The sequence below is a fragment of the Zootoca vivipara genome, chromosome 4 (assembly GCF_965207765.1).
Source record: "Zootoca vivipara chromosome 4, rZooViv2.hap1.1, whole genome shotgun sequence".
NCBI classification, from domain to species: domain Eukaryota; kingdom Metazoa; phylum Chordata; class Lepidosauria; order Squamata; family Lacertidae; genus Zootoca; species Zootoca vivipara.
The window spans coordinates 21248483-21274804 of record NC_142587.1 but is presented as its reverse complement, the minus strand read 5'-3'; the positions used below and the strand labels follow the sequence as shown (position 1 = coordinate 21274804).

The window sequence follows — 26322 nt, the reverse complement described above, 5'->3', positions numbered from 1 at the left end:
TTACAGAGGAGGGGGAAAGAGCCCAAAAGAAGGGTATAAGAGAGCTTTGCAATTTGTGTTGCTTTACTCATGTCGTGGAACTAGCCACCTTGAGTCTCTTATTAATAAGAAATAAAATTCTTTCTCTGGAAGAACTCAACCCCGGTGTCGTTTTGACTATCTTTTGTCCTTGCCTGGGTGCAACTTAAAAGGACCCTTACTAGCTGATAAGGCTACATTTTCTTTTGACACTTGTATTGTAATTATAACTGGAGTTAGAAAAATAGCCAGCTTGTATTCCTTGGATTGTTTTTAAGCAACCGTATTTGCTAAATATTGCTGTGATAACAAGCTTTTAAAGAACAATGTTTCCGCAAAGTGTGATAATGTATCAAGGCTTATTTTTGTTTATTTCAGTTCCTTTCGTCAGAAGAATGGTTCATGTCTTTGTCTACGGGACACTTAAGAAAAGCCAGCCCAACTACCCATACATGATAAATGGTGCTAACGGGACAGCCAGATTCCAGGGCAAGGGGCTCACAGTGGAGAAATACCCCCTAGTGATTGCCGGGAAATACAACATTCCTTATTTGCTTAATATCCCAGGAACGGGACACCGTGTCACTGGAGAGATTTATGCTGTCAATGACCAGATGCTGCAATTCCTTGATGAGTTTGAAAATTGTCCAGACATGTATCAGCGTACCCCAGTGAGAATTGAAGTAGTTGAGCAGGAAGATGGAAGTAGTCCACCTGAAGGGGCACCAGCTGTTAACAGCATCCTGGAATGCTATGTGTATAGCACCACCACTTACCAGCCAGAGTGGATACATCTCCCTTACTATGACAACTATGATTCCTTTGGGAAACACGGGCTTCCATATGTACTAAGGGAAAGCAGAGTTTGAAACTGGAAGGTAAAAGCTGATATGGACATATTATCAAGAAGTTGAGTACAATCTCTAGTATTTTTACAGAAAGTAAGCACTAATGTTTCAGACCATAATGTAGTTGCCTTCAAGCCAATATTTTAGGGTCTAGTCAGGTTTTCAGACTAAACTTGCCTAGTCATCATGCAAGATACATGGATGGTATGTCTTTAATTCTGTAGTTCTCTGATTAAAACTTGATCAAGAGGTTGGGGGGATACTGTTTTGCAAAGCAAAAATAAAATAATGCAGTATTTTTAGCAATGTACTGTACTGGAGGATAAAGAACCTCCAGCTTGCAACAAACTTTTTGCATTACTGTACAACCTTCACATAAGCAAGGAAATGGCCCTTGTAAGAGATCCATTAATCAAGCACTGTGAGACAAATGAGTTCACTAAGGGAATTCTCTTTGCTGATGCCCTCAAAGTTGAGTCCTCTGGCTTTCAGGTGCTCTAAGTGGGCAGTGGTGGGCAAAAATGATAAGAGCATCAGGCTCTCATGATATGTGGCGTTGTTCTGGAGTGGTATTGCTCTGGAACAGCAAGTTAAAAACTTAAGAACAGCCCTGCTGGATGAGACAAAAGGCCTCCTTAGTCCAGCATCCTTTTTCTCACACACACCAGCCAGATGCCTATGTGAGACCTACAAGCAGATCAGAAAGACCATGTACCTCTCCTGCTGCTGTTCCCAGCAAGTGATATTAGAGGCATGTTACCTCTGATCCTGCAGGCAGTATATCACTAGCATGACTACGAAATCCATGAATTGAAATGGGTTGACATTATAGTGCTGCTAGGAGCCAGACTTGTCAAATGGGCCTTAAGAGCTCAGAGAAAGTTATGGTTCAGGAATTGGGGGAAGGAACTAAGAGAATATTGACTCACAAAGTGAAGTCCAAGTGATGTGGAGCCCTCTGCTTCTTCATTTATTTGTCCACCTTTCTGGACATAATAGTTTCTATTCATTAGGTTTTAGTATATTTTCATTGTCCTCCTGCCTGTTTCAGCTCCATAAATGACCACGGACTACTGAATAGGATAAACCTCTTTTCATTTATAGCTCAGAATTTTGAAATATACAAGAAGGGAAGAAGGCAGATTCTCAAGAAAATACCAAGAAAGCAGTTTTTAAGGTTGGTTATATTCTTGAATTTCTTAAGTACCCAATGTGACCTTGCTGTACAACTGAAGGGCAGAGCAGTTCCTGATATTAATTAGACACACAATGCTACTCCTTCTACTATTGTATTAATTATCCTACTATTTAAGGTTGTACACATACAATAGCTCACTTATGTTCATGTCTTTCTTCCAGCGTTCTCTCTTATACAATCCATTCATTCTTTTGCTTTTGTTAGGCTTCCAAGTAAAAATAAGGTGATAGCAGATTGTTTTAATTGTAGAGTGATAGCGGTATAAATTTTGACAAAATTCAGTTAATTAATCTTTGTAAATAATGATAAAATTTGTAATAGATATTTTGAAAATTGTGTACATTTGTATTACTTAAAAAAACTGCTTAATATGATTAACTTAAAACATTTGTGGGACACTATTATAGTCACAAGGTGTGGGATGATAAACAGGATTAGGCTAGGGCAGGGGTTCCCAAACTTACCCGGCTTTGGGCCGGTGCCCACAGCACCGATCGTGCGGTGGGGCATGCGGGAGCACGTGCCCGTGGGCACGCTATTTCTGGCACACTTCCCGTCAGAAAAGCGGCGGAAATAGCTTGTGCACATGCGCACGGGCCTCCTCCGACCCAGAAGTGTGCCGGAAATGACGTACAAGCTATTTCTGGCGCTTTTCTGACCTGGAAGTGGGTCGCATAAATGAGCCTCACGGGCCGCATCTGGCCCCCGGGCCATAGTTTGGGAAACCCTGGGCTATGGTCTGTTCTCATGATGAGCTTCCAGCCCTGCTTTCAGTAGGGAGTAGCTGCACTCAGGAATTCCCAGTTGGAGGCTCCTGAGTAAAACCAATCCCCGTGGGGCTTGCATTTGACACCAGATTTAAAAGGTACTGAATAAAAGTACACTTGCCAAGGAAGAATTGGGAACTTCCTTTAGACTCTTGATTGTTCCTTTGCAGTCATATCTTTTCCTGCCCCATGGCTGAGGTCATATATACTGTCAGGATCATTGTCAGGTTTAGTTTAGCCCATGAGCTAGAGGGTTCCCCCATGCCTGTTGGCCAATTAAAACTCACCCTTTGCTTATTTTTATGAAAATGGTATACAGGTAGGGGAGTCAGTAAAAAGTTATTTCTGTTGTTACATGTGGAGACCCAGTTTTAGGTTAAAGTTCCAAAGTTGTGAAGGCTTTAAATGACACAGTTTAAATGCAAAAATGCTTTTATTAATTTGTTTGATAGCAGTAGAACTGCAGAAGAGAATTACAAATCCCATATGTACAGGTATTTATAAAAGGAGTGATATATGAGATCCAGAGGCAATTTTAAGTTCAGTCTCGGCAAGGTAAACCATATGGACTAGGGGTTGGCAAGGTTTTCCAGCCATGGGCAGGACATGTGCAGTGCGATGCCGGAAATCGCGTCTGCGCATGTCCGCAGCACCAGAAATCACTTCTGCGCATGCCCAGAAGCTGGAAATTGCGCCTGCGCAGAAGCGATTTTTGGCGTCTGGGCATGCACAGACGCAGTTTCTGGAATCTGCGCAGGTGCCATTTCCAGCACCACTCAGTGAGTCCCTGCGCCGCACCGATTTAGCACAGCGCGTGGCTTGTGGGCTGGTTAAATGGCCTCCGTGGGCATGTTGCCGATGCCCGATATGGACCCTTGCCACTTGTTTAAGATAGTTAAAAAAAATCACCATAGCATTGTTTTAGTTTACATAATTCGCTTGCTACCTTAATGTTCATTTGAATTTGTGGAGGAACATAGAAGGTGCCAGTCCAATTGTGGCAACATATGAAATAAATAGTTTCATTCCAGTTCCACAAGCTCATCTCCTTCCCCGACTGTTTCACCAGCTTTGCAGTGTACAGCTTTCACCTGTAGCGCAAAGGAAGAAAAAATCAATTTGATTCTGAAAACAAGGCCAAGGATCTTTTTTTAATTGCAGTTGGCTGTGCAAAGAAAATAAGTGGTAGATTTCCATTTTAAAGACCTTATAAAAACATGAAACAGAAATCTAAAAAGCATGTCCTGGAACATAATCAAACACATTACCCAAGTTTTTAATTGTGCTTCCATTCTATCCAAAAACACTTGAGAGGTTTGTTTCTCTGTGTGTGCTTTAACAACTGGATTTTTTAAAGGTGATTTTGGTTAATATCAGACAATTTTTACACTATTTTAAAATAGCGCTGTGCTTGATGCTGGTTTTGTTTGTTGCTTTTCATTGCTGCAGTTATTTAGCATTTTTATTGTAAATCACCTTTGGTGCTTGTGCCAATCTACAAACTATGCAGTTTTGGAGCACAAGAGGGTTGATTGGTGCCCCCCCCCAAACCTGTAAATGGGCTCTAAAATTCAAATACACACTAGGCCTGCCCAGGACCAATATGAGGAGCAGACCGCCACTGAGTCCATCTGCTGGAGGGAGTCAAGAGTGCCTTCCTCCAGCAGGTGCTGCTAGAAAGGGACTCAGGAGCGGAGGTGGTTTCACCAGCAATATACCGCTGAGTGAAGTCACCGTCCAAACTCTGCCCTCATACGGCACAGAGGGAGAAACAGGCTGTATCGGTGAGGCGCTGATGCAGTGTGTTCTTCTCTCTGCATCTTTAAACTGCTGGAATGTGCAGTTTCCCTTGCCTCAGCCAAGTTAAAGGAGCATCTAGCCCCACGCTGGCAGCTCCATGAAACTGCAGCTGAGGGAAGTGTGGGTGCTGCTCCCCACAGCAAGCACTTAAAGGAGCCCCAACGCTCTGCCTGCTCACACCAGGGCTGTCTCAGTTGGGGAGGGGGAGCCTTCCTGATCCCCAGCTGAGCTGCACAAACAAGCTACGTTATTCCAGCCCACAAGCGCCTGGTTGAAACCACCTCAGCTCTCATAGCGAGAGCTGGGGCAGTTTCACCCAGTGCCTCGTGGGCAGAGGCCAATGCAGCTTGTTTTTTCAACATCACTGTATATCACCAAACCATGAGGTTTTATTGGCGATACACCACCATGTTGAAAAGCTGGTATTGCCCAGCCGTAATACACACACTAGCAAAAACAAACCCAGGCCACTTATAAATTGCCTACCAGGAACTGTTTTGTACCAAATAATGTATTTTCACAAAGGTTCTGTAAACAAGAACCACTAACACACATTAATTCCATTGATTTTTTTAAAAGGTTGCTTAACTGCAGGCATCCCCAAACTTCGGCCCTCAAGATTTTTTGGACTACAATTCCCATCATCCCTGACCACTGGTCCTGTTAGCTAGGGATCATGGGAGTTGTAGGCCAAAACATCTGGAGGGCCGCAGTTTGGGGAACGCCTGCTTAACTGTAACTACAATTGTTTCCAGTTATCTGTGCAGACACACAAATGTGTCTGACATTAATATTTACATTAGTATTGCCCTGTCTGAGTATTCAGTGTCTATGCGCAATCACAGTCATGTGAGGAACAGCAGGGGCACAGTGCCAAGCCCTACTCCTCCTGGCACATCCTCATCTGCTTTTTTTCACCCCTCCATGAGTTGGAGAATCAAGCGCAGAAGTGGGCTGCCTCCTGTACTTAGGGAGGCTCCTTGTGTTATTTAGAATCCTGATTACACATAGACATTGAATGCCTCAATCGGGCTTAAAAATGGGACTTGCACTGTGCCTGGTAATTTGAAAAAGCAGAAGCAGATATCACACCTAAGTATTCTGCAATATCATAGCAACCTAAAGAACCTTGTGACTACCTCCACATACCCACTAGGATGAAGCACTTTGAAAAGCTTGGCACGTTGAAGGGGCAGTGAACTGTTTGTTTTAAAAAGAAGTACTGCTTGTGTGTAAAGTTTGGGCCATATGCTCTGCATTGTAGTCCTAAAGTCTATTTGTGCACAACATGTTTTGGGTCTGCATAGCTGAATAATTAGTGAAATTACAAAGGCACGGATTCTGAATTCTAGGGCCACAATCCAGCAACAAGCACACTTGACTCTAAGTGCATCTACTGTAACTCTCTTGGATTGTAGCCTAGGCCAAATCTGAACAGAAAGGCTGCAGCCAAAACAAAACATTCTGAACATTTGATAAACATTTGTGAATTCAAAGTCTGTGTATCACCACACAGTAAGATTGATGCCAATAATAACATCTATTTTCAAAAATAAAGCTTGTGCTCAACTGGACAAGTGACATAAAACATCTAGTAGTCTGACTGGACATACCTTGCCAGTTTTAGCAGCAACCAAACTGTTCTGCATTTTCATAGCTTCAATCACACAGACCTCCTGACCTTCTGCAACCTGGTAAAAGCAAAAAAAAAGACATTAAAATGCTAACGTTATTATATCCTTAAAGTCAACAGGAAAATTAACACAGAAACATCTTTAAACAAAGAAAAAAAGACAATTCTTATCCCATGTGTAGATCCTTTCTTAAGTCAACTTCAGACTCTAATGCTGATATGCACCATATGATGTACTCTGGTCTGATAGAAACTTGTGTTCAGATCCTACAGATATTCAATTCTTGAAGAGGCTTTAACCATCATCTAATTCTACTGTATAAAGAATATGGATTCTGACTCATCAAGGCTGTGCATGCAGTACAGAAAACTGCAAACACGGAAAATATTCATTTTTTGAGGCTGGCTAGAGAATTCACCTTCCCAAGAATCTCAGCTTACAAGTCAAAGCAAAGCAAAACAAAATACACGTTTTAGTCCTTGTAAAGAAAGGATCAGCAATTGCATGCACAAGGCCTGGTGAAATTTCCAAAGCAAGAGAAGCACTCGCTTGGATTACTAGTCCTCAAAGAGCTTTAGTGCCCTGTGTAATTCCTTGTCTCTCTTCGTTATTAAGAAAAGCAGACATTTGCAGACCAGATGCAAGTCTTATGGAATCAAAATACCACCACCCAGTCTCATATTCATTCAGAGTGGCACTCTCACTTTCTGTATCTGCCTAGTTGAACTCTTAACAAACTGTTCACATGCTCAAGGTAACAAGTGAATTCATTGTGTACCTCCATGGATTATTTTTTTAAGCCCAAAAAGTTGATCATGTGAGATAAGCACATCCTATGCCAATAAGGCAAGCTACCTCTGGAAAAATACGCAGCTTTACAGGACGTTGGATAATAATTATTATTTATTACATTTGTTAGTCACTTTATCTTGCCCAAGGCAACTTAGAGCAGTGTTTCTCAACCTTTTTTGGGCCACAGCACAATTGTTCCGTGAAAAAAATCATGAGGCACACCACCATTAAAAAAGTTAAAAAAATTATCTCTGTGCCGCCCTATATTATAATTATGACTGTAAGAAACACTTGCCAAATATTGCTTTCCGGCGGGTCAGAGGTGTTTATTGGCGGCCGCCAGGCACGTGACAATGCAAATCGCCCTTCTCGTCGCCGCACACCAGCCAGCATCTGGTGTGCCACAGAACAGTGGTTGAGAAACGCTGACTTAGAGCAATTTACAACCAAAAAATCTAGCCAGTTTGCATTGCATGAAGTAGCTCTCTGTTTCCTTGGGTCATTTCCCCTTCAAACATCACAATTTAAGTGTGACTTTCCTTACTTTCATATCTGAAATTAACTACATGCTTCAGAGCCCACAATGAAAGATCATTTCCACTACAGACTATACGGTACTATTTCCAAACCAGCATTGGGAGCAGTTTGAGATTCTTCCTATATACATGGTCTGAAATACTAGTTACATGAACTAATACTAACTTTCAAGATTATACTACCCACATATGCAATTTTGTCACTGCAAACACCATATTAAATAACAAAAGTTGAACCAATCTACTGCATGCATAAGTGTATTTGTCACACTAATTCTTATCACCATCAGACTTCATATCTCCTATAAAACATCTGCTAAGTGCTCAAGTACTTGTTCTATGTTGCCCCTCCAATAGATCCTCATTTCTTTCATCCTGTCTTGACACCTACAGGTACATACATTACCACCTCCATGTAATAAGCATCAATTACATCAGCAGTCAACAAGCTTGTTAGGACTACAGTCACGATTTCAAAAGAGAGAGACTGCAGCATTGACATGGGTCTAAATGTATAGCCTACTTCTTATTGTAGGTTTTAAGTTCCTTAGATGTTTTAATTTTTGTATGGATAAATGTTTGTTTCTGACTGATGGTCAAACAAAATCTGATTGATTGATTGAAAAGAGAGAGACTGTGGTGGGCATCACATGTGTGTGGTAGCTCTTCACTCCCCATGGGGTAACACCCAGGCCTGATTAGGTTTGAAAAAATGAGCTTCTATAGGCTAAAGAAGGCTTCTTTTAAGCCTAATCTTAGCAAGGGAATGGGACCCTGTGGGCACCAGGGAAGATCTTTCTGTGGGCAAAGGTGCCACACTGGCAATCCATGCATTGCACTGCGTGTACATTAAATAAACAGTGCAAAGAGGAGCCACAATCCACAGCCTTCCAATGGAAAACACACACTGAAATTTTATTTAAAAGTAAGATGTAAAGTTATATAAAGGAATACAGCTTATTTCTCAAGGGTGTTGCTCAAAAGTGCTTGTTCCACATCAGCAAGAGAACAATAGACTGAATCACATTGCTTCTTTGTTGACCTGGAATGAACCACCCTCAGCGTTGGGACCAAACTGGGACACTGTAAGAGAGCAGTAGCCTCTTCACATATAACAGACTTCCACACACACTTCCTATATATTCATGCCTGTGACCCTTGCCACATCCCAATTCCAGCACCCTCAACTACTCAAGTCTCCTATTTTACATCCTCCCTTGTTTTCCCTTATGTCTTGGCACCCTCACAGAATACTGATGGCTGAAACTCATTCCTCAAAGCCCATTTTCTTTGTGCAGCTTTTGGCTGCACATCTTAGCCCACATCTCAAACCCCAAATAAAACTGCAGTTAATCTCATGCTGCCCCTGGCCTCCTCAGTCAGCTCTACTGTCACATGTGATAGGTACACACACACCACCAGAGTTTTTCCATCACATATACATTAAATAGGAAGCGCCACACACTTTTCGCCTCCTTGTCTTCATAAGAACCTAAGAGGAACTTGCTGGATCATGCCAATGACCTATCTAGTTCAGCATCCTGTTCTCACAGGTCTACCGGTAGGTGCCTGTGGGAAGCTGGCAAGATGAACATGAACACAACAGCAGTCTTCACAAACCTGTGATTCCACTAGTGGCTGTTGTCCAATAATAAAAGCCATCCAAGTTGGCGGCCATCACTATGTGCTGCATAAAGAAGTTAATGGCATGTTATGAGAGACAGTCCTAAATGGATAGGACAATGTTGAGTACAAATTTTGTCGTGCAAAAAGGAGAGACCATAGAATAGTTCCATTCAACATGTTGACTTAACCCAGAATGTTAAGGTACAATATGAAAGCATGTCAATGTTCCCATCTCCTATGGTAACATAGGTACTTTTTTTCCCTTAAGGGTATGCCACACACCTCAGATGACAAAAACATGTCAGGATCAATCACAGGAAAGAATCAACAGAAATATTTCTCACTGAATGAATTTCCTCCATTACAAAAGGGAGCTAAGATTTGAGTAGTTTATTTGCATCCTCAGCTACAAAACGAGATATGTGCAAGTACATTAGAGCGAATGTGTCATATCAGGCTTAACACTGCACTGATACATGACTTGTGCACATAGCATTAGTGGTACTAGGTTAACTGATGAACAAGAGAAGCATCCTGGCATAAAAATTCCATTAATGTGCAAATACTGCCCTTTCACTTATTTGGAGTAGGCCTACTGTTCCCAAACTTTCTCAGAGAACTGTCAGAAAGCTCAGGAGTTCCCCTAAGTTCTCTGAAAGCTTCAAAACACTGGGCCAAGGGGATCTCCCTATCCATCTTACATCCTTCCCAGCCTTTGCTGTCAGAGGTTTCCCTTTGCCTCCCACTCTCAGAAATATTCCCTGCTCTAGAAGTGGGCTTTGCAAGATGTGTTTGATTTATCTCATCATTGGTGAAGGTTTCCTAAGTGAGAAAAGCCTCCAGTTGCCAAATTCTAAACCATCTATGTTAAGTGCTTCAAATCTACCTATCAGCAGCATGTTCTAAACTACAAACAGTGTGCATGCTTGATGCAAACAGAATACATTTTACATATAAAGGGGCCAACAACATAATTTTCTGGGCCTGTTAAAAAACATATATTCAACCTGCCCCCACCCACAGCAACAATTTCCTAAAGATTAAACAACCCCACATTTTTTAAAAATACAGATACAGAGGGTTGTCTGATGGGTTCCTCCTATGAACCTCTAACTTCGTTTCCTATGTACCCCTTCTCTGTCCAAACATGTACTCTCCAAAGGTAACTGGGAATAGTATTCTTTAGCGAAAACTTACCCAACAAACCCTTACATGTAAAGTAACTTATGCTAGTTCTCTGTCTTAGGTGAAAACCTTTATTTCCATAGGTACTCAGTGTTTAAATACTGTGGCATTATGTCTAATAATAGCCAATTTATTTAAAACGGCTTTATGAGAAAGTGTCACTTAAGCACCCACTTTAATAATTGTTCTTTATGTCAATCCTTAATGTCTCCTCCCCCACTGTGTTGCAAAACAGCAAATCCTAAAATTAGTCGCCAATATATCTCCCTTTCCTCTTTCATTCATTCTCTTGGGCTTTGTTCAGTTTCTTTCACTGCATAATTGTGTGTATCTTTTTGCCTGCCTGTATTATTTAAGCCGGAAAATGAATATCTTCGAGATCTCTAAAATATCCTCTTTCCTCATTTAAGGATTAAGTTAGGCTTTTTAAAAAATTCAATAACTTTTCTACACTTCTAAAGATACTGACCTGGAAAAAAGCAGAAAAATCACACTGTACAGGACAGTTTGCAGTAATCAAAAATAGTTATTATTTAAAATTCTCTTTATACTTTAATCATGGCTTCAGTGGTGACCTCAAATGGGGGCAGGGGGAAATCAAATAAAATCCACAGAATTCTTACTCATCTGAGGCCATTGTAATCAATTTCATCCTTAAATTCTCTAAAAACAAAACAAAATGCAGAGGTTCATTAAAATGGCTTTTCAGAAGAAAGAAAATTGAAACTGCTGGGATTAAAATTAATATGAAAATAAATAATATTTAATTTCATTGTTCATTGACTAGGAACGAAACTGCATTTCATTCCAAAAACAAAGTGTAACACACCAAGTATACAATGGCTTCCTGTATCAGAATTCTCAAGATTTCCATTTCAAAATTATTTCATCTGTTTATCTACCTGTTTAAAGAAAAATAGGAATTAGAGAACAAAAATTGGAGTTGGTGGTAACCATCTGTTTAGATAACAAACTAGAACTTGTACAGTCTCGAAAGTTATAGGAAACGTACTAATGAATGTGATGTCAGGACTCCTTGGCAAAATGGAGAAACTTAAATCTATTTTCACTATGCAAAAGAGAGTAAAAGGAATATTAATTGTTCACCTGTTTATATTCAGAGGTACAATAAAGAGAGCTCCAATCTGAGGGCAGGGCCTAAGAAGAGATCTTTGTGGGTCCAGTCCACTCCCTTAAGACTTTTGTGAATCATCTGCTAAAGACTTAATGATTGTGACAGGATGTCTTCAATGTTAGGCTTACAAAACAGTCACAAGTCCTGCAAGTCTTTCTGATAAACCCAATCGGCACTGATGTATTTCTCCACTCTGTCTAATTGGTGTAAAGTTTGCAGATCTGAGTCTCATATCTTTCACCCAGCTTGCTGCGTCCTCTCCTTTGACACCGGGTCAAGGTTCACATTCGCATCCGATTATCAAAGTGGCAGTCATTAAGCAAGCAGCCTGCCTTGCACCGAAATGAGTTTGCTTGAAGGAAAAGAAAGCTCGGCCCATTTACTCAGCAGATTTTAGCATTTTAAGGAGGCCCAAATGTCACACAGTATTGCTACGTTCTGAAGAGTTTCAGACATATCCAGCTGATGATTAATTGTGAGTGATGGGAAATAAAATCCAGTAAAGCCAGCTGCTTTCCATGGTCGGCAAAATTACTATAATGGATATAGGCTGCCAATTTCCCAGTTTTACTGGCAAGTCTTCCAAGTGTAATTAAGGGAAGTTATAAATGATATGGAAATCTATCAAGTCCCATTTATTTTCAGAGGACTTTTCCCCCAGGGACTTTTATCTCCAAGCTTATAGTTTGCTTTGTTGTGCTAATGATTTCAACCACTTCTTATTTCTGTTAAAGCCCTCAATATCCCACCATAAGAAGTTAGAACCACTTCTTTCACAAAGATTTAAATAAACAGAAACCTCTTAAGGTCATTTGCTTTCCCCCCACCTCCTTTCTTTTTAAGTTGGGACCTTGTTTGCTTTGTGGAAGCTCCATTTCCAAATGCTGCATCTTTCCTGCAACAACCTTGAAGAAATGGCCAAGATTTTGAGAGAAGGAGATTGATTCACCCACTCCTTAGAAAAGAAATAAAATGCCGGCTTTGTGAAAAGGGGCCTTTGATGCTAGACATTTAGCAGAGGGTGGTGTTGCTCACTAATGTCGTTTGATTTGGAATAAAAGCATGAAAATGATGTGCAAGGGCCTAAAATTGGAGAGGTAAAGGATGAGTGCACCGTATTCCATTTCTCAATTTCATCCTTCAGAACCACAAAATGGGGGGTTATACAGTTACTGGATGAGATTTACGGTAACAGCTGTGGTCCTCCCACACAAGGGAAGACCTTCTAATGGGGTAAGGTCTGTTTTGAACAGACGGGGAGTTACAAAACAAGGTTCCCTATTAAGGATGAGCTCTAATATCCCTGGATAAAGAACACAAGAGCAATAGTCAGATTGCCTTTAAGAAACCCTAAACCCTACATTTTGTTCCTTCCAAGACACACACACACAAAAAAACCCCACTAAAAACCTGGAGTTATTTTAGAAAGTGCAAACTGTTCATAAATGACAGGATGCAAATGCAAGAGAAATTTTCCCCCTACTACTCTCTAGCCACTATAAAGAATGCACAGGAAACTGTGCCAGTGGCATATGGCTTTCTACTGTGCTAAACATTCATACAAAAGACAGGTTCATCAGTCATTGGCGTATCTGGGTAAAAAAAAATAAAAAATTAGCTCCTGATGGATGTTATTTAGAGCTTACCTGCTGCTAATACATTACCAGGGCTGGAAACCCACATGACATTGGAACGGCAGACCATGAAATACAGCACGTGCAAGAACATACCATGTTTGCCAGCTTATCCAAAATAATAAATAAGCTATTTAAACCCCGTGCCTAACATTGGGCCCGCTGCAAGGAACCCTGGGTCAGTCCTACACAGGCCAATTAATGCACAGCATCTGCTGCACAGAAGCAGCGCACGAAGCACTTCCGAATGATTTCAGCAATTAAAAGAAAACTGTTTCCTGCCTGTTCCGACAGCAACTGTTTCAATGCAAGAGTGAGCATCAAATCATTGTGTGCAGCTGAAAAAATTAAGCCTCTTTTTATGGTGGGGGGGGGGAGGAGGAAGGGGGAGCATGGAGATTTCTTACGGTATAGGATCCTTCTTTTGTTGCCCTACATTGTGTTTTTCTGCCAAATTAGACAGAAGGCTCTAAGGACTTGCAAGGCCCTCTACTGTATCACCTTCTGGTGCACTGGGGCTCCCTAAAAAGCTGGATCAATATCAGCCCTGCTGACTCGTCTGCAAAAGTGAAAACCCTTCCATTACATTTTTTTTTAAAAAGAGACCTTTATTATTTTCGAACACAGGTGCTTGAAAAGGATATATTTGAAAGACTCACAGAGATGAAGGGGAGGGAGTAGTATCACACAACTATGGTGGGGGGGAGCCAAAACAATTGGGGCAACAATTGGACAAGACCTTGCATCTCTGAGCCAGTCAAAAGCACAGAAGTTATATAGTCTTATTTTAGCACCACCCTCTTTTTGAACTCAAAGGAAAGTGCACTGAAAGGAAAGTCCCCAATATCCATATACACTTGTACTTGGCTGTGTTGCGAGAGGTGCCGATAGTGTCAATACTCAACTACTGATAAGCCATAATTCTTGCAAAAATTAAGACAGACAAGGTCATTACCACTGTGTCAAACATGCCCACACTACGCATCCTGAGCTAGGCAAGGAAAAGAGGGTGGGGGTTGAAGATAACACACAGTTTTAAAAGTCTCAACCCCACACATCAAGCATCGTGCATTTTATACATTTATATCACCATCCTCCCTCCAAGCAGCTCAGCTGTTTTGTCTTACTGGTGTCCTTCAAGGTTCTCCCTAACTCTCTGACTTGTTGGCATCAGACACCTATGTAGAAAACAAAATCAAGAGGATTCAGCCGTGACTGAATTCCTTGACATTGTCCAAATCTGTGTAAAATAATTAGTGCCATTTCCCCCTTCCATCCAAATTAAATTCTGAAACAGGAGCTACAGAGTTGAAAATATAATTAGCAGCAATTAACAGTGCTTGACAGATGATTATTAAACTTTTTACGCCACACTCCTTTAAAGAATGAATTTCGGTAGAGCGCATCCTAGATTTTCTGACCCTTGATTAATCAAAGGTCAGTGACGTTCCCCTGACAGCAATAAGAACCAATCATTGTACCCCTACTTATCCAAAACACAAGTGCTCCCAGAGGTTCTAGAAATGTCTAGATTTCCCTTTACAATGATGGACTAGCTTGACACTCAAAGGGAAAGAACAGCTCTGTTAGGAATATTGTGAGTTATCACTGACTGCTGAGGAATGTTGATAAGTTTTGTGGGGGACCTACTTGTATCAAACTATGCCCTTATGTATTCAGATATAAGCTATATTAAATGCTACTACTACTACTAATTTATAATGATAATATTTCTTTCACCACCACACACCTCAGCTATGGATTAAAAAGCAAGCATAAATAAATAAATGCTATGTTAACTCCAGCAAATGAAGTAGAAAAACTGAAGTCTATTTTATATATTATAAATGACCCCCCCAATAGGTATCAAAATAGGCAGGTCCACACAGGACTGATACCTCATTCCAATTTCTTGCCATAAGCATCACTCACCACCTTTTTTTTTAAGTGTCAGGGTGGCCAGGTGTCTAGATGGTTGTTGTTTTTTTAAAAAAATGTTCTGCATAAAGTTAACACCAGCTGACTAGAATTTCATTTGAATTGCTAGCTCTTCCAGAGCAAAGAACTATGTCAGAGTAAAAGAGAAAGTTCTGGGTTACTTACATGAAAATGACAAGTGCCTCTAATCAATATTTGGTGTCCATTAAATTATATCATACCATAAAACTATGTAAAAGGCATTTTTTTTAAAGTGTGGCTTAATTAACCATTCCATTCCTATGCCTTCCCTTGCTTTCATTGTTTTACAAAGCCCTGCTAATTACCAAAGGCCACGAGAATTTATTTCAGACTTTTAAGAGCTGAACAGCCAGCAAGGCATTAAAAGAAAAAGGGAGGAGGTTACAAGCAACAAGTAGTATATTAAAAATATAACCTTACATTTTACAAGAAATCAGTCGCCTGTGGTGTGCTTAGTGAAGTGAGGGAAAGAGAGAGGATTGTAAGGTGTTTTTCGGTTTGCTGCGTCTGAACATTTTGAAAGACAAAACAATGGCTGGACATTATCTGTAATCTCAGCAAGACATTTTTCCTAGTTCTTTTTAAATTGAGTGTTATGGAGCAGAATCATGTTGGTCTAAAATTAAATATCTCTGAAACCATAAACCTACTATTTGACGAATAAAGTATTTCATTTCTTCTTTGACGTAACAGAACAAATTTCCATGTCCTATTTATTTTGTATAAGAGGCTGCTACTACACACTGTTGAAGCTTGCTAAACACTTTATTCAAGCCTTTTTGGAATAAAAATTTATCTGTGAAATAGTGCAATTTTCATTTTGAAACCTCACGTCATATATCACACCCTCTTGATAATACTGAAGTGTTTTCATACACATTTAAATAAATAAGTGCACAGAGGCAGACTTTTCAAATGCAAATTAGAATTAAATAACATAAAAACACTACATTCAAGAGTTCTTTCAAGTTCACATTCTAAATTATTTTTCTAGCACATAAGGAAAAATACATTTGGAGGTTCAGATCAGTTTTAAAAGTTTTGGATTTCATTTATTTTTACAGTACTGCAAAATTACTAACACTGTGCAATTATCAATTACCATTTGCTTACTGAAAAAAAGCAAATTTTGATCCAGAAAAACCTATCTGTATTTCCAGAAAGCCATTGAGAAGCTTTATTGAAATATACAAAGAAATTAAGCTGAATTAGGTGGAAAGCAGCTAAAGAGATCCCTTCACGCAATCCGCACTTCCGTTTCACTCCTGACATTTCATTCAGTGCTCCCAAGCATTCTATTTGCACATGTGCAAAGGGGCTTTTGCATGACCTTTAGCTTTCGCCCCTCCCTGCCACCATGACATATTACAAAGCAGCTTTTGAAACTCGAGAATATTTTCAAAGCCACCTGCAATGAAGAGGGAAGGCCTCAAGGTTGGGGGAAGTCCAGTGCAGACGCACCTTGCCATAAACGTGGAATGAATATAGCACACTGGCTGTAATATTGTGTCCTGCTACTCTGAAAAAGTAATAAAGTTTATAAAATTAGCCTTTTAATCTGACACCACAATCCTAAATGCAATAGCCAGGATTCAAAGAACTAGGCATCAAGGAATCTTTTGAACTTTTTTGCAAACCATATTGGAAGGTTCAAAAACTTTGAAATTCAGGGGGTTGGGGGGGCAGCATTGAGGTGACGCCTGAAGAGGACATGCTGTGACTCCTGGAAGTGGGTTCATGCTGCTTAGCCACCCATCGTTTCCATAACTTCATTGAAGAAACCTATTCTCCAGTAGCTGCTCATTCATTCATTCATTTTATTAAATCTGTATAACGCCCTTCACCCACAGATCTCGGGGCAGTCCACAACATAAAATTACAATGCAAAAACCACAAAAAACAGTAAAAATAAGAACAACTAGAAACCAATAATCCCCCCTCCAACAACACATTTAAGAGGGCATTGGATGTCCATCAGCCCAAGGTCTGGTTGAAGAGGAATGTTTTCGCCTGGCGTATACAAGGTGTATAATGAAGGTGCCAGCCGAACCTCCCTGGGCAGTTCAGAAACATGTGACCTCTGGGTATTGTACTACAAATCCCACTAGCCACAGCCAACATGACCAATGGTCAAGGATAATGAAATTTACAATCCAGCAACATCTGGAAGACCACATATTGCCCATCCCTGCTGTAGATAGTCCATGTGAATGTATGAATATGTTGTGAACTGCCCTAAAAAGTTGCATACAAATTCAATGAAAAAATAAAAATGAAATAAATAAATGTGTGGATGGCAAGGGGCAGAGTCAGCAATGTGGTCTCACACTTTGGTAATCACATAATGCCTCCTGATTCATGTGCGAAGGAAGCGAAATTTGAACGTTCTTCTGAGAACACCCAAAGCAGCTTTATTGATCCCAGTCTTTATGTGGCGGTAAATTCCACTTTTTCAAGTAAATGTATGTAATGTCTACATGCTGTGTAAACTATGGGTATCTAAGTTGCATTTATCTCAATAAGACTTGCCCATGTATAATTTTGGGCAGAATTATGGTCCTTCAAATAAACAAATTCCTCATGTTAGTTTGTGGCCCCCATGTACGGCCCCCAAATTTCTTCTCAGAAATAAACTTGAAGGACCCCCTCCACAAAAGGGTTGAGCTGTGAAGTTCATCACAATTGATCTGTCTTTGGAAGCTTTTTCATTGTTGTTAAGCAAGCAATTTTTTTAAATGGAACTTGGAAAAATAAATAACAACAAAAGCATATACACAGAATTAGGCAAAACAGATCATCACAATTGATCTGTCTTTGGAAGCTTTTTCATTGTTGTTAAGCAAGCAATTTTTTTAAATGGAACTTGGAAAAATAAATAACAACAAAAGCATATACACAGAATTAGGCAAAACAAAAAACGATTCTCACGCACATTTCAGACCAAAACCACAAAAGGCATTTTTTAAAAATAAAAGCCATCAGAAAGCAAATGCCGGAACACTATACCTCCCACCGGTCTAAAAACCTGGATGGATTCAAACAAAACTGACTACTCAACCTCTGCATCCCTACCCTGGTATCCTCTTATAATGGCAGTGTTTCATTATTTTAGTGCATTTTGGAAAACAGAAGCCTCCTTGTAAGACACTCCAGTAATGCCCTAACTCCCAAAATATAACATTTACCAGTGGTCACAAACAGAAAATTTATGGAAGAACTACTCATTAGTTTTAGTATAACATTCAGCTGAAAACTTTTTTGTCATTTCCCAGTAATATGGTTTCATGCCTCATTATATTATTAGCTGGTAAATACTCTAGAATATAAAAAGGGTACTTAAGTACTCCTTAGTCTGTCTGAAAAGTGGAGGGGGGACACACAAATTCAGGACATATTCAAACAGTGGAACAAAAAAGACTAGTATATAAGAGTTCCCATCCGTTGTTCTTCGAGGCTTTGAACAGCTACAATGAATGATCCTTGTCCTGATGGACAGCCAAAACATGTAAGCTGAATCGCGCCATCTCGCCGCTTATTCAGTCTGGATAGCTGATACAACCTCATCTCCTTTCAAAAAAACTTTTTGACACCAGTCCTGGAAAGGAAGGATTTACGCTAAACTCCCTTTCAGCGCCACAAACGTGTTTTTGCAATTAAAGCTGCCCAATTACCATTGACAAGTCCAAGTCGGCAGAACATAAGGCCTGTGCTGTTCAAATGCTCTGCCTCTCGGCACCTCCAGCAAAAACCCACAGGCGGGGAGAAGGGGCGGCAGGGAAAGGGGAGGGAGAAGCAAGAAAGAAATCTCTCCTCATTATTTAACAACTTGTTTGGTATAGCACCGCACTTCTTTGGGGATGTTTGATTGTATGGGAAGAATGTTTTCCCCATTTCAATTTCCTGGCTGGAGGCCCATCCTCTCATGGTTTTGCTTCTTCATGTACACAAAATATACACAAGACAGATACATAAAAGGATACTTCATAGCATCCTATTTTTTCCCAATTCACTTTAATGTCAGCAGAACAAGGCATTTTGGATAAAAATGGATGGGAGATTTTGTCCTGAAAAATATCCTACCACCACATGCAAACACACACAGAGCATCACACTTTTCCATTGTACTGCACAGAGAAATGACAGAATTCACACTCCTTGTGACAAGAGGAAAATGGCAGTAAGCAGACAGTTTTCTAACCTGCCACTCAGTCGATCTGAAAATCAGGAATTGTCAGTGACCATACCTGGTTGTTATATGTGATTGACTATGTTGTTTGATATGACACTTCTTATAAAACTCTTCCACATAGAATGAGAAAGGACATCTAAAGATTTAAACAGGCAAAATATTTCACAGATGACTCACTCAGCAAAGCTCATGAGTAAAAAATCCTGTCCTGCTCCCCCTTTCAGAAGTAGTTTTTCTAACACTTAACAATGTTGATGGGTTTGCAATTTCAAGGTAAAAATTTTCCAGTCTTGAGTGCAATTTATGTTTGCTTGTTTTTAGTAAGCTCAGCTTCGTCTTTTGTTTAAATGTACAATATGTTTAAAATGGCATCCCATTGGAACCTTTTCTCTTTAAAAAAAATTTTTTAAAAAAAACCTACAGCAGACAGTACATCTCAAAAAGAAGCCAAGGTACTGGCTACATTTTTGGAGAATCGGAATTAGTTCAATGCTAAATAGCTATATCTATTCATAATTTATCCCATTTTTTAAAAGCTCAAAAAGAACTGTGTTTTCTAAATGCATACATAAATATGTATGTATGTATGTATGTATGTATGCACACAGACACAAAGTAGTTTTTTTTAAAAACACAGCAAAAACATGGAACATGGAAATAGAATATTAAATTAGAAAGATAATATTAAGCATGACATCCATGATGCATAGAGCATATAAAATCATCTCTCAGTTCATAGGTCTCATATTGATCCTTTGGATATCAAGGCATATTAAGAAACAGACCCATCACCTGACAAGTATTATACAGACCTACGTCAACGCACCTTTCTCTAGTCTTTCTCCAGCAACTTTACTTACTCTTTCTGCCCATAGATGTAAATATTAAGGCTCCAATTTTTACTTCACTGATTACTCAAGCAGGGGCCAACTGTAATCAGTGCAACTGAGAATTAAGCAGCACACCTTCATTTTTATTTCAACTCTTTTGGTTCTGGTGTATTTCTATAAAACTGAATGAATAATTAAAGATGACCTTTCTTGTGCTAACATAAAATTATAGCATAATATTAAAGTCAAAGTCAAGAGGATGCATGTGTTTTTATTACGACTAGCAGCAGCTAGCAACTGAAAGGCTCGGAGTCAAGTCAGACAGAAAGAAATTAAGTGTTTTTCATGATGAATGTAATTATTTTTTCTTGTCAATATCTAGGACAATATGCCTTTGGAATGAATTGATCATAAAGGTTGCCTTCATCCCTGTAGTGATTTCAGCTGAGTTCCCCCACATCCAAAATAAGATCCATGCACATTCCCTATATACAGCAGTATCCCTAAAGTAAGTTGACCTGTTTTTTCCAAGAGTAACCAGAGCGTGGGAAACTTGATATATTACATTTCAGTGAGCTAAGTTTGCAAATGAGTAGCCATATGACAGGAAACCAAAACCAGCGAGGCTCCTGTACAAGTATAGATGTAGGATACTCATGTTTGTAAACATGTACTTGCCACATTCACAAGTGCACATACTGAAACATCTTCAGGCTAGCGCAAAAAAGAAATGTGCAAATTGTCCCTGATTCTCCAGTGAGATACAAAGGGCAAGGAATTATCTTACCATGTCTCCAGGCTTTACGGAAACTGTCACCACTGTTCCAGGCATGGGCGATCTCAGGATGCTGGAGGTATCCTCTACTACTTTCTCTGGCATGTGCTTGCTGAGTTCCGCAGCAAGCTTGGTCAGGATACGTAACTTGTACTTGGGGCAGGAGAGAACAGAATGAAGATAAATGTCACAAAAACAAATAATTTTTATTTTATTAGATTTATATACCACCCTTCATCAAAAGATATCAGGGCAAGTATCAAACAAGTGTCAAACCATAAATTTATTAACTACTCAAAGAGGTACAATATATATATAGTCATTTATAGGGACATGTTTATATGTAGCATATGCTGTATATGTGGTTTGGAAATGGACAGGACTTTCTTTTTACTATGTATTGAAAACAATATGTGTGGAGGAAATTAACCTATTTTGTAAAGAAAAAAAATCAGTTAAAAGCACTGCTGGGCTATTTGTAAGATTAAAAAATAAGGCTTTCACATCTAAAAGGAGAACACTTTGTTTAAATCCTCATGCTTTAATATTTATATTTTATTAAAGAGCCTATGAGGTACAATCCAGCATTTGTTTGCAACCTAGCCTTGAATTGGCACAATGCAAACTATATTTTTACAGATGTTCACCAATTTCTCTACCTACCCACACCCTTCCCTCCTCCCTCTACAATGCATAACCTACTATCTAAAATGGATGTGAAATTTTAATAATACCAGTTATGCACATTGTGGCTGACTTTTTGAAAGCGGCTTGGAAACAAATCTCTCCACCTGCTGCCTATCATGCTTTGAACTATAGTGATGTAAAATATGGGGATAAATTGATGGAATCAATTCCAAATAAATACTGCAGTAAGAGAGCAAAACTCAACCAGGTAAATAGCCACACTTGAAAACATTAAACACAATGAATTATGGGTTTGATCTTTCTCTGCACACGAGTGGCAACAACAACAGAAGGGCCACACAGTCCCCCTCCTCCACTTTCCAGTCCAGCTTTTTATCTATGAAGTCCGCAGGATTCTGAGAATCCAAGCTTCCATTTAAAAAAGAACCACCGAAAAATAGCAAAAGTAGACACTATCTTGAATAAGTAACAGTCCGGGGGGTGTGTGTGAGAGAGAGCGAGAGAGACATGACCCAGTGGAATTTGCAAAGTTTCTGGGTTTTCTATGCTAATTTATCCCCAAACTACCAGCAAAACACTATTTTAAAAGTGGGGGGAGAATTATAATTATTATTAGCTTTTAGAAACTATTTTTACCCAGCATATCAACAAAAGCTTTTTCACATCAGGTTTCTTTGGTTTTGTTTTAATCAGAAAATATTATTCATGCTCTGCAGCCACGTCAGTTTTCTTTGGTATGGCATAAGGCTCACCCAAGGGCAGAGACACTGCACTCGGAAATCCAGCAGATGGCAGCAGGTCTCTGTGAGAAATTTGTTCCTCTTTGACCATCAATGGACAAAAGAGGAACAAACATGCTCCTATCACTAGTTTAACCAGCTGTGTTGATAATAAATTAAAAAAAATTCCTTCAGTAGCACCTTAAAGACCTACTGAAGGAATTTTTTTTATTTTACTTCGATCCAGACCAACACGGCTACCTACCTGTAACCAGAACTATGGAAGGCACCACATTGAGCCGCATGAAATGGAAGTCCTTGGTCTTTAAGGTGCTACTGAAGGAATTTTTTTTATTTTACTTCGATCCAGACCAACACGGCTACCTACCTGTAACCAGAACTATTGATAATAAATGTTACAGTTAAAATTGCACTTATGATAATCTAATTTGCATTGAGATCAGCCAGCAGCAGTATGTCAGCTTTTGCATCTTTTAAAATTGAACTTTCACTATTAAAGCAGAATTCTTAGCACTTTGCAGCTTATCGTGCAAATGCTGTCAAATCATGTTACCAGCTTTGGTAACCTATGGCAGTGTAGTTTAAACACAGGATCTTCAGGGAGTTTTCTACACTGATCCATCTGCTGTAGAATTCCTGCACGTTGGCGATGGTTCTGGGATGGGCTTTAGTGCATATGATCAAAGCAAATCAAACTGACTTTTTGTACATGTGTAAGTATATCAATATGTGTAACTATCATGTGCATTTTTCTGCCCGACTTTAAGATACTGCCTCTTTCCAATACTAAATACTAAAGCCTAGCAGTGTAAACACAGTACTGGACACCCTAGAAGCTGCACAGTCATCAAGTACAAGTTGAGATCCCTGCATTGCAGGGGGCTGGACTAGATGAGCCTCGGGGTCATAGCTGCCAAGTTCTCCCTTTTTTTAAGGGAAATTCCCTTATGCTGAATAGGCATCCTCGTGAGAAAAGGGAAAACTTGGCAGCTATGCTCGGGGTACTTTCCAACTCTATAATTCTATGATACAAGAGGGGAAAGGGGCAAACCATCTTTAAGACAACATGTCCATCTTTTTCCAGTTTACTCAATACAGAACACAGGGGTTCTGAAGAGTTTAGTTTAAAAACAACCACCAAGTTATGGTGAACAAGAAGGCAATATAAACAAAGTCAACTTAGACTGCCTTTTGTTCTTCAACCTAATGGACTGAAGTCTCATTCAGTTTTTGATTGCCTAAATATTAGAATATCCAGTGTGAAGGTAAATGGAAGTTAATAATGAGAGGTCAAGTATCCTAGCCATTTTGAACACAATCAACCAGGAGCTTGCCTGGAATCAGACCTACTTAAATGGTAGCTGTAGATCCATGCTCTCAATTGGTTCCTGTTCATTTCAGCAAAGCTGCTATGTATGTTCCCAAATCAATGATACATTGCTTTTCTAATCTGATCAAAGCTATATATTGCATTCACAAGGAGAGAGAAAAGATTAATACCCGGGGCTGCAAGGCTCTAGAACCAATCCAGAAAATATAGCTTTTTACAGAGAATGTAGGACAAGATACACCTAACAAATCCCATCAGCAGAAGGCCTGCACAAGGACTTTCACTTGTGCAATGGAGCTTTTCCTCCTCCCCTCCCTTTGTTCTCCCCAAATTTCCTCTGTGGGTCAGGAGACAACACCCCCCTCCCCAATAGCATGCAGGGGACGGGAGGAGAGAACATTCCATCTGGCAAGGGAGTGTGGCTGTGCAGATGGAACGTTTGTAATAGCGCAATGTTGATATACACCCCATAGTATAGGCCAGATGTGTCCGTTTCAGGGGCCTAATCTGGCCTGGCAGTTGGTTTAATCCGGCCCCTGTGGCAGTTTATTTCCTGGGGTAAAATTCCCCCCCCCAAAAAGCTCAACAACTTCAACCTCCCCCAAAAGCTCAGCAACTTCAATCCTAAAAAAAGCTTAACAACTTTGGGGTGAAATCATAAAAAAGCTCAACAACTTCAATCCTATAAAAAGGGCAACACCTTTGGTCGGCCCACACGCATGTTCACTTCATCAAACCTGGCCCTCTTGAAAAATATTTGAACACCCCTGGTTTAGGTTCTTCTGAGTATAAAGCCAAGCAACAATGCTATAGCTTTACACAGAAATAATATGTGAGTACACTAAGCTGAGCAACCAGGTGACTGCAAGAATGTTGGGTCTGATGTTTTATCATGTTTTTAATATTCTGTTGGGAGCTGCCCAGAGTGGCTGAGGAAACCCAGACAGATGGGTGGGGTATAAATAATAAATGATGATGATGATGATGATGTTGATGATCCAAAGAAATAGACCAAGACTCCACCACAAACAGCCTTCCAACGGAGTTTACTGATACTGCATCAAACATCATAATTAAGTGTCAATATGTGCTTTCCTCATATACGATTGCTATCATTTGGAGGCGGAGATGGTCACTGCTCAAGCCTGCATGAAAATTTATTAACACTGTTTGAACGTTGTAAAATGATCACTGACTTGCAGGGAAAGAAACATTTCGCTCACCCCCTCCACACACCAAACCCAACAACTAGTGGTTGGGCTAGTTTAAAATTAGTGCAGCGATGCCTCCTTTCCTGCCCCAAGGTAGCTTTGAAAAAAGTTGTACACTAGGATCTCCCAAGGCAGACCGCTGGGGTGCTTCCAGATGGGAGCTTAATGTAAGCAGCAAGTTTTCTTTTTTCTTTTCTTTTCTTTTTAAAAGTTGATGGCTAAGCTGTTCCCTGGAAAGGATAAATGTAGATAAGGTTGTGATGGGGATATGGGTGGGAATTTCCAATAGCTACAATGTTGTGTTGATGCTGCAAAAAGACTTGCATGCATGAGGACCACTGATCCTACAATAAACACCCTAGCCCCCAGAAACCTGTTGGGTGTGTGTAGTGAAAACCAAAGGGGCCTGAACTACCTAGACTGCTATCAAAATTCAGCTCAAGTAGCCCACCATATTGTTTTCTAATGGTATTTTAACTATTTCCATCTTCAGGCTCACAACAGACATTGTTATGTAAGCTGTGGTTTATGTTTTCTTTTTGTCCCCCCTTTTTTTAAAAAAAGAAGGATTATTGGGTTCATATTATAAATGGCCCAAATGGCTACACTCTGGAATCTTTCTTTCAAACAAAAAAAGACAACAGCCTTGTGGTTATATGTTTGCAACTAAGGAGTTTGATGTGTTTTGATGGCAAATGTTGCCAGAAGAATTGCTATAACCAGTGACAGGACAAATAGCAACATCTTTTACATGTTTCTTTGTTCCTGTCTGTGTGTTCTGCTATCAAGACGTAAAAGTATCTGCTGTGCAAATAAAAGCTTTTGCTCCTATTAAAATTCAACTGAGTCACATGGCAAGGCAAAAAAGCTAGCTGGGCATACATTCTAATAAACATTCTGTGCAGAGGGTCTATTTATCAAAAGATAAATTATAGAATTACATCAAATTGCACAGCTTCAGTATTCATAGCAAATACCTTCTATACATACTTTTGAAAATAAAATTAAATAAAAACTTGAATGTTAGGAGGAAACAAATAACGGTCCTTCTCCAGATTGCCAATAGATATTGCTATTTTTTGGCTATGTATTGTGAATGGTACAATTAGCTTCTTCTCAGATTCAGAGAGATATATGTTTTTACATTGCCCAGGTTCAGAATCAAATTTCAGTCTTTTCAAAACAGTCAGGCTTGTGGCCCTGTGAATAGTTCAAGTTTTCCAAATTACGTATTTTTCACTCCATAAGACGCACCTGGCCATAAGACACACCTAGTTTTTAGAGGAGGAAAACAAGAAGAAGAAAAAAATCTGAATCAAAAGTTGTACTAAACTACCCTGTTTCTCATATTTTAAGACGTAGTCATAAAATAAGCCATAGCAGGATTTTTAAGCATTCAAGGAATATAAGCCATACCCCGAAAATAAGACATAGTGATAGGCGCAGCAGCAATGCCGGCCGCGGCAG

At 39.7% G+C, this 26322-nt stretch overlaps 2 protein-coding genes across 11 annotated transcripts in view; one reads left to right on the top strand and one right to left on the bottom strand.

Annotated features, from left to right (window-relative positions):
* The window catches only part of GGACT (gamma-glutamylamine cyclotransferase), a 51022-nt gene that overhangs the window by 15224 nt on the left and 9476 nt on the right, over positions 1 to 26322 (top strand). For 3 of the 8 annotated variants that reach the window (XM_035114551.3, XM_035114552.3, XM_088667550.1), the window contains exon 2: positions 397 to 2400. In XM_035114551.3, coding sequence (XP_034970442.1) covers positions 414 to 887 — 474 coding nt within the window. In that variant the 5' untranslated portion in view covers positions 397 to 413 and the 3' untranslated portion in view covers positions 888 to 2400. Of the gene's footprint in view, positions 1 to 196; positions 2401 to 6528; positions 7819 to 20533; positions 20660 to 26322 lie in introns of those variants that run through there. The other 5 variants (XR_015949467.1, XR_015949465.1, XR_015949466.1 and 2 more) reach the window with 4 other exon arrangements.
* The window catches only part of PCCA (propionyl-CoA carboxylase subunit alpha), a 231211-nt gene continuing 208134 nt past the window's right edge, over positions 3246 to 26322 (bottom strand). For all 3 annotated transcript variants that reach the window (XR_015949464.1, XR_015949463.1, XM_035114547.3), the window contains 3 exons: positions 20939 to 21079; positions 6245 to 6322; positions 3246 to 3922 (listed from right to left, as the gene is read on the bottom strand). Coding sequence is in view for 1 of the 3 variants with exons in the window: in XM_035114547.3 (XP_034970438.1) it covers positions 3854 to 3922; positions 6245 to 6322; positions 20939 to 21079 (288 nt within the window). In the remaining 2 variants the exon portion in view is untranslated. The remainder of the gene's footprint in view (positions 3923 to 6244; positions 6323 to 20938; positions 21080 to 26322) is intronic.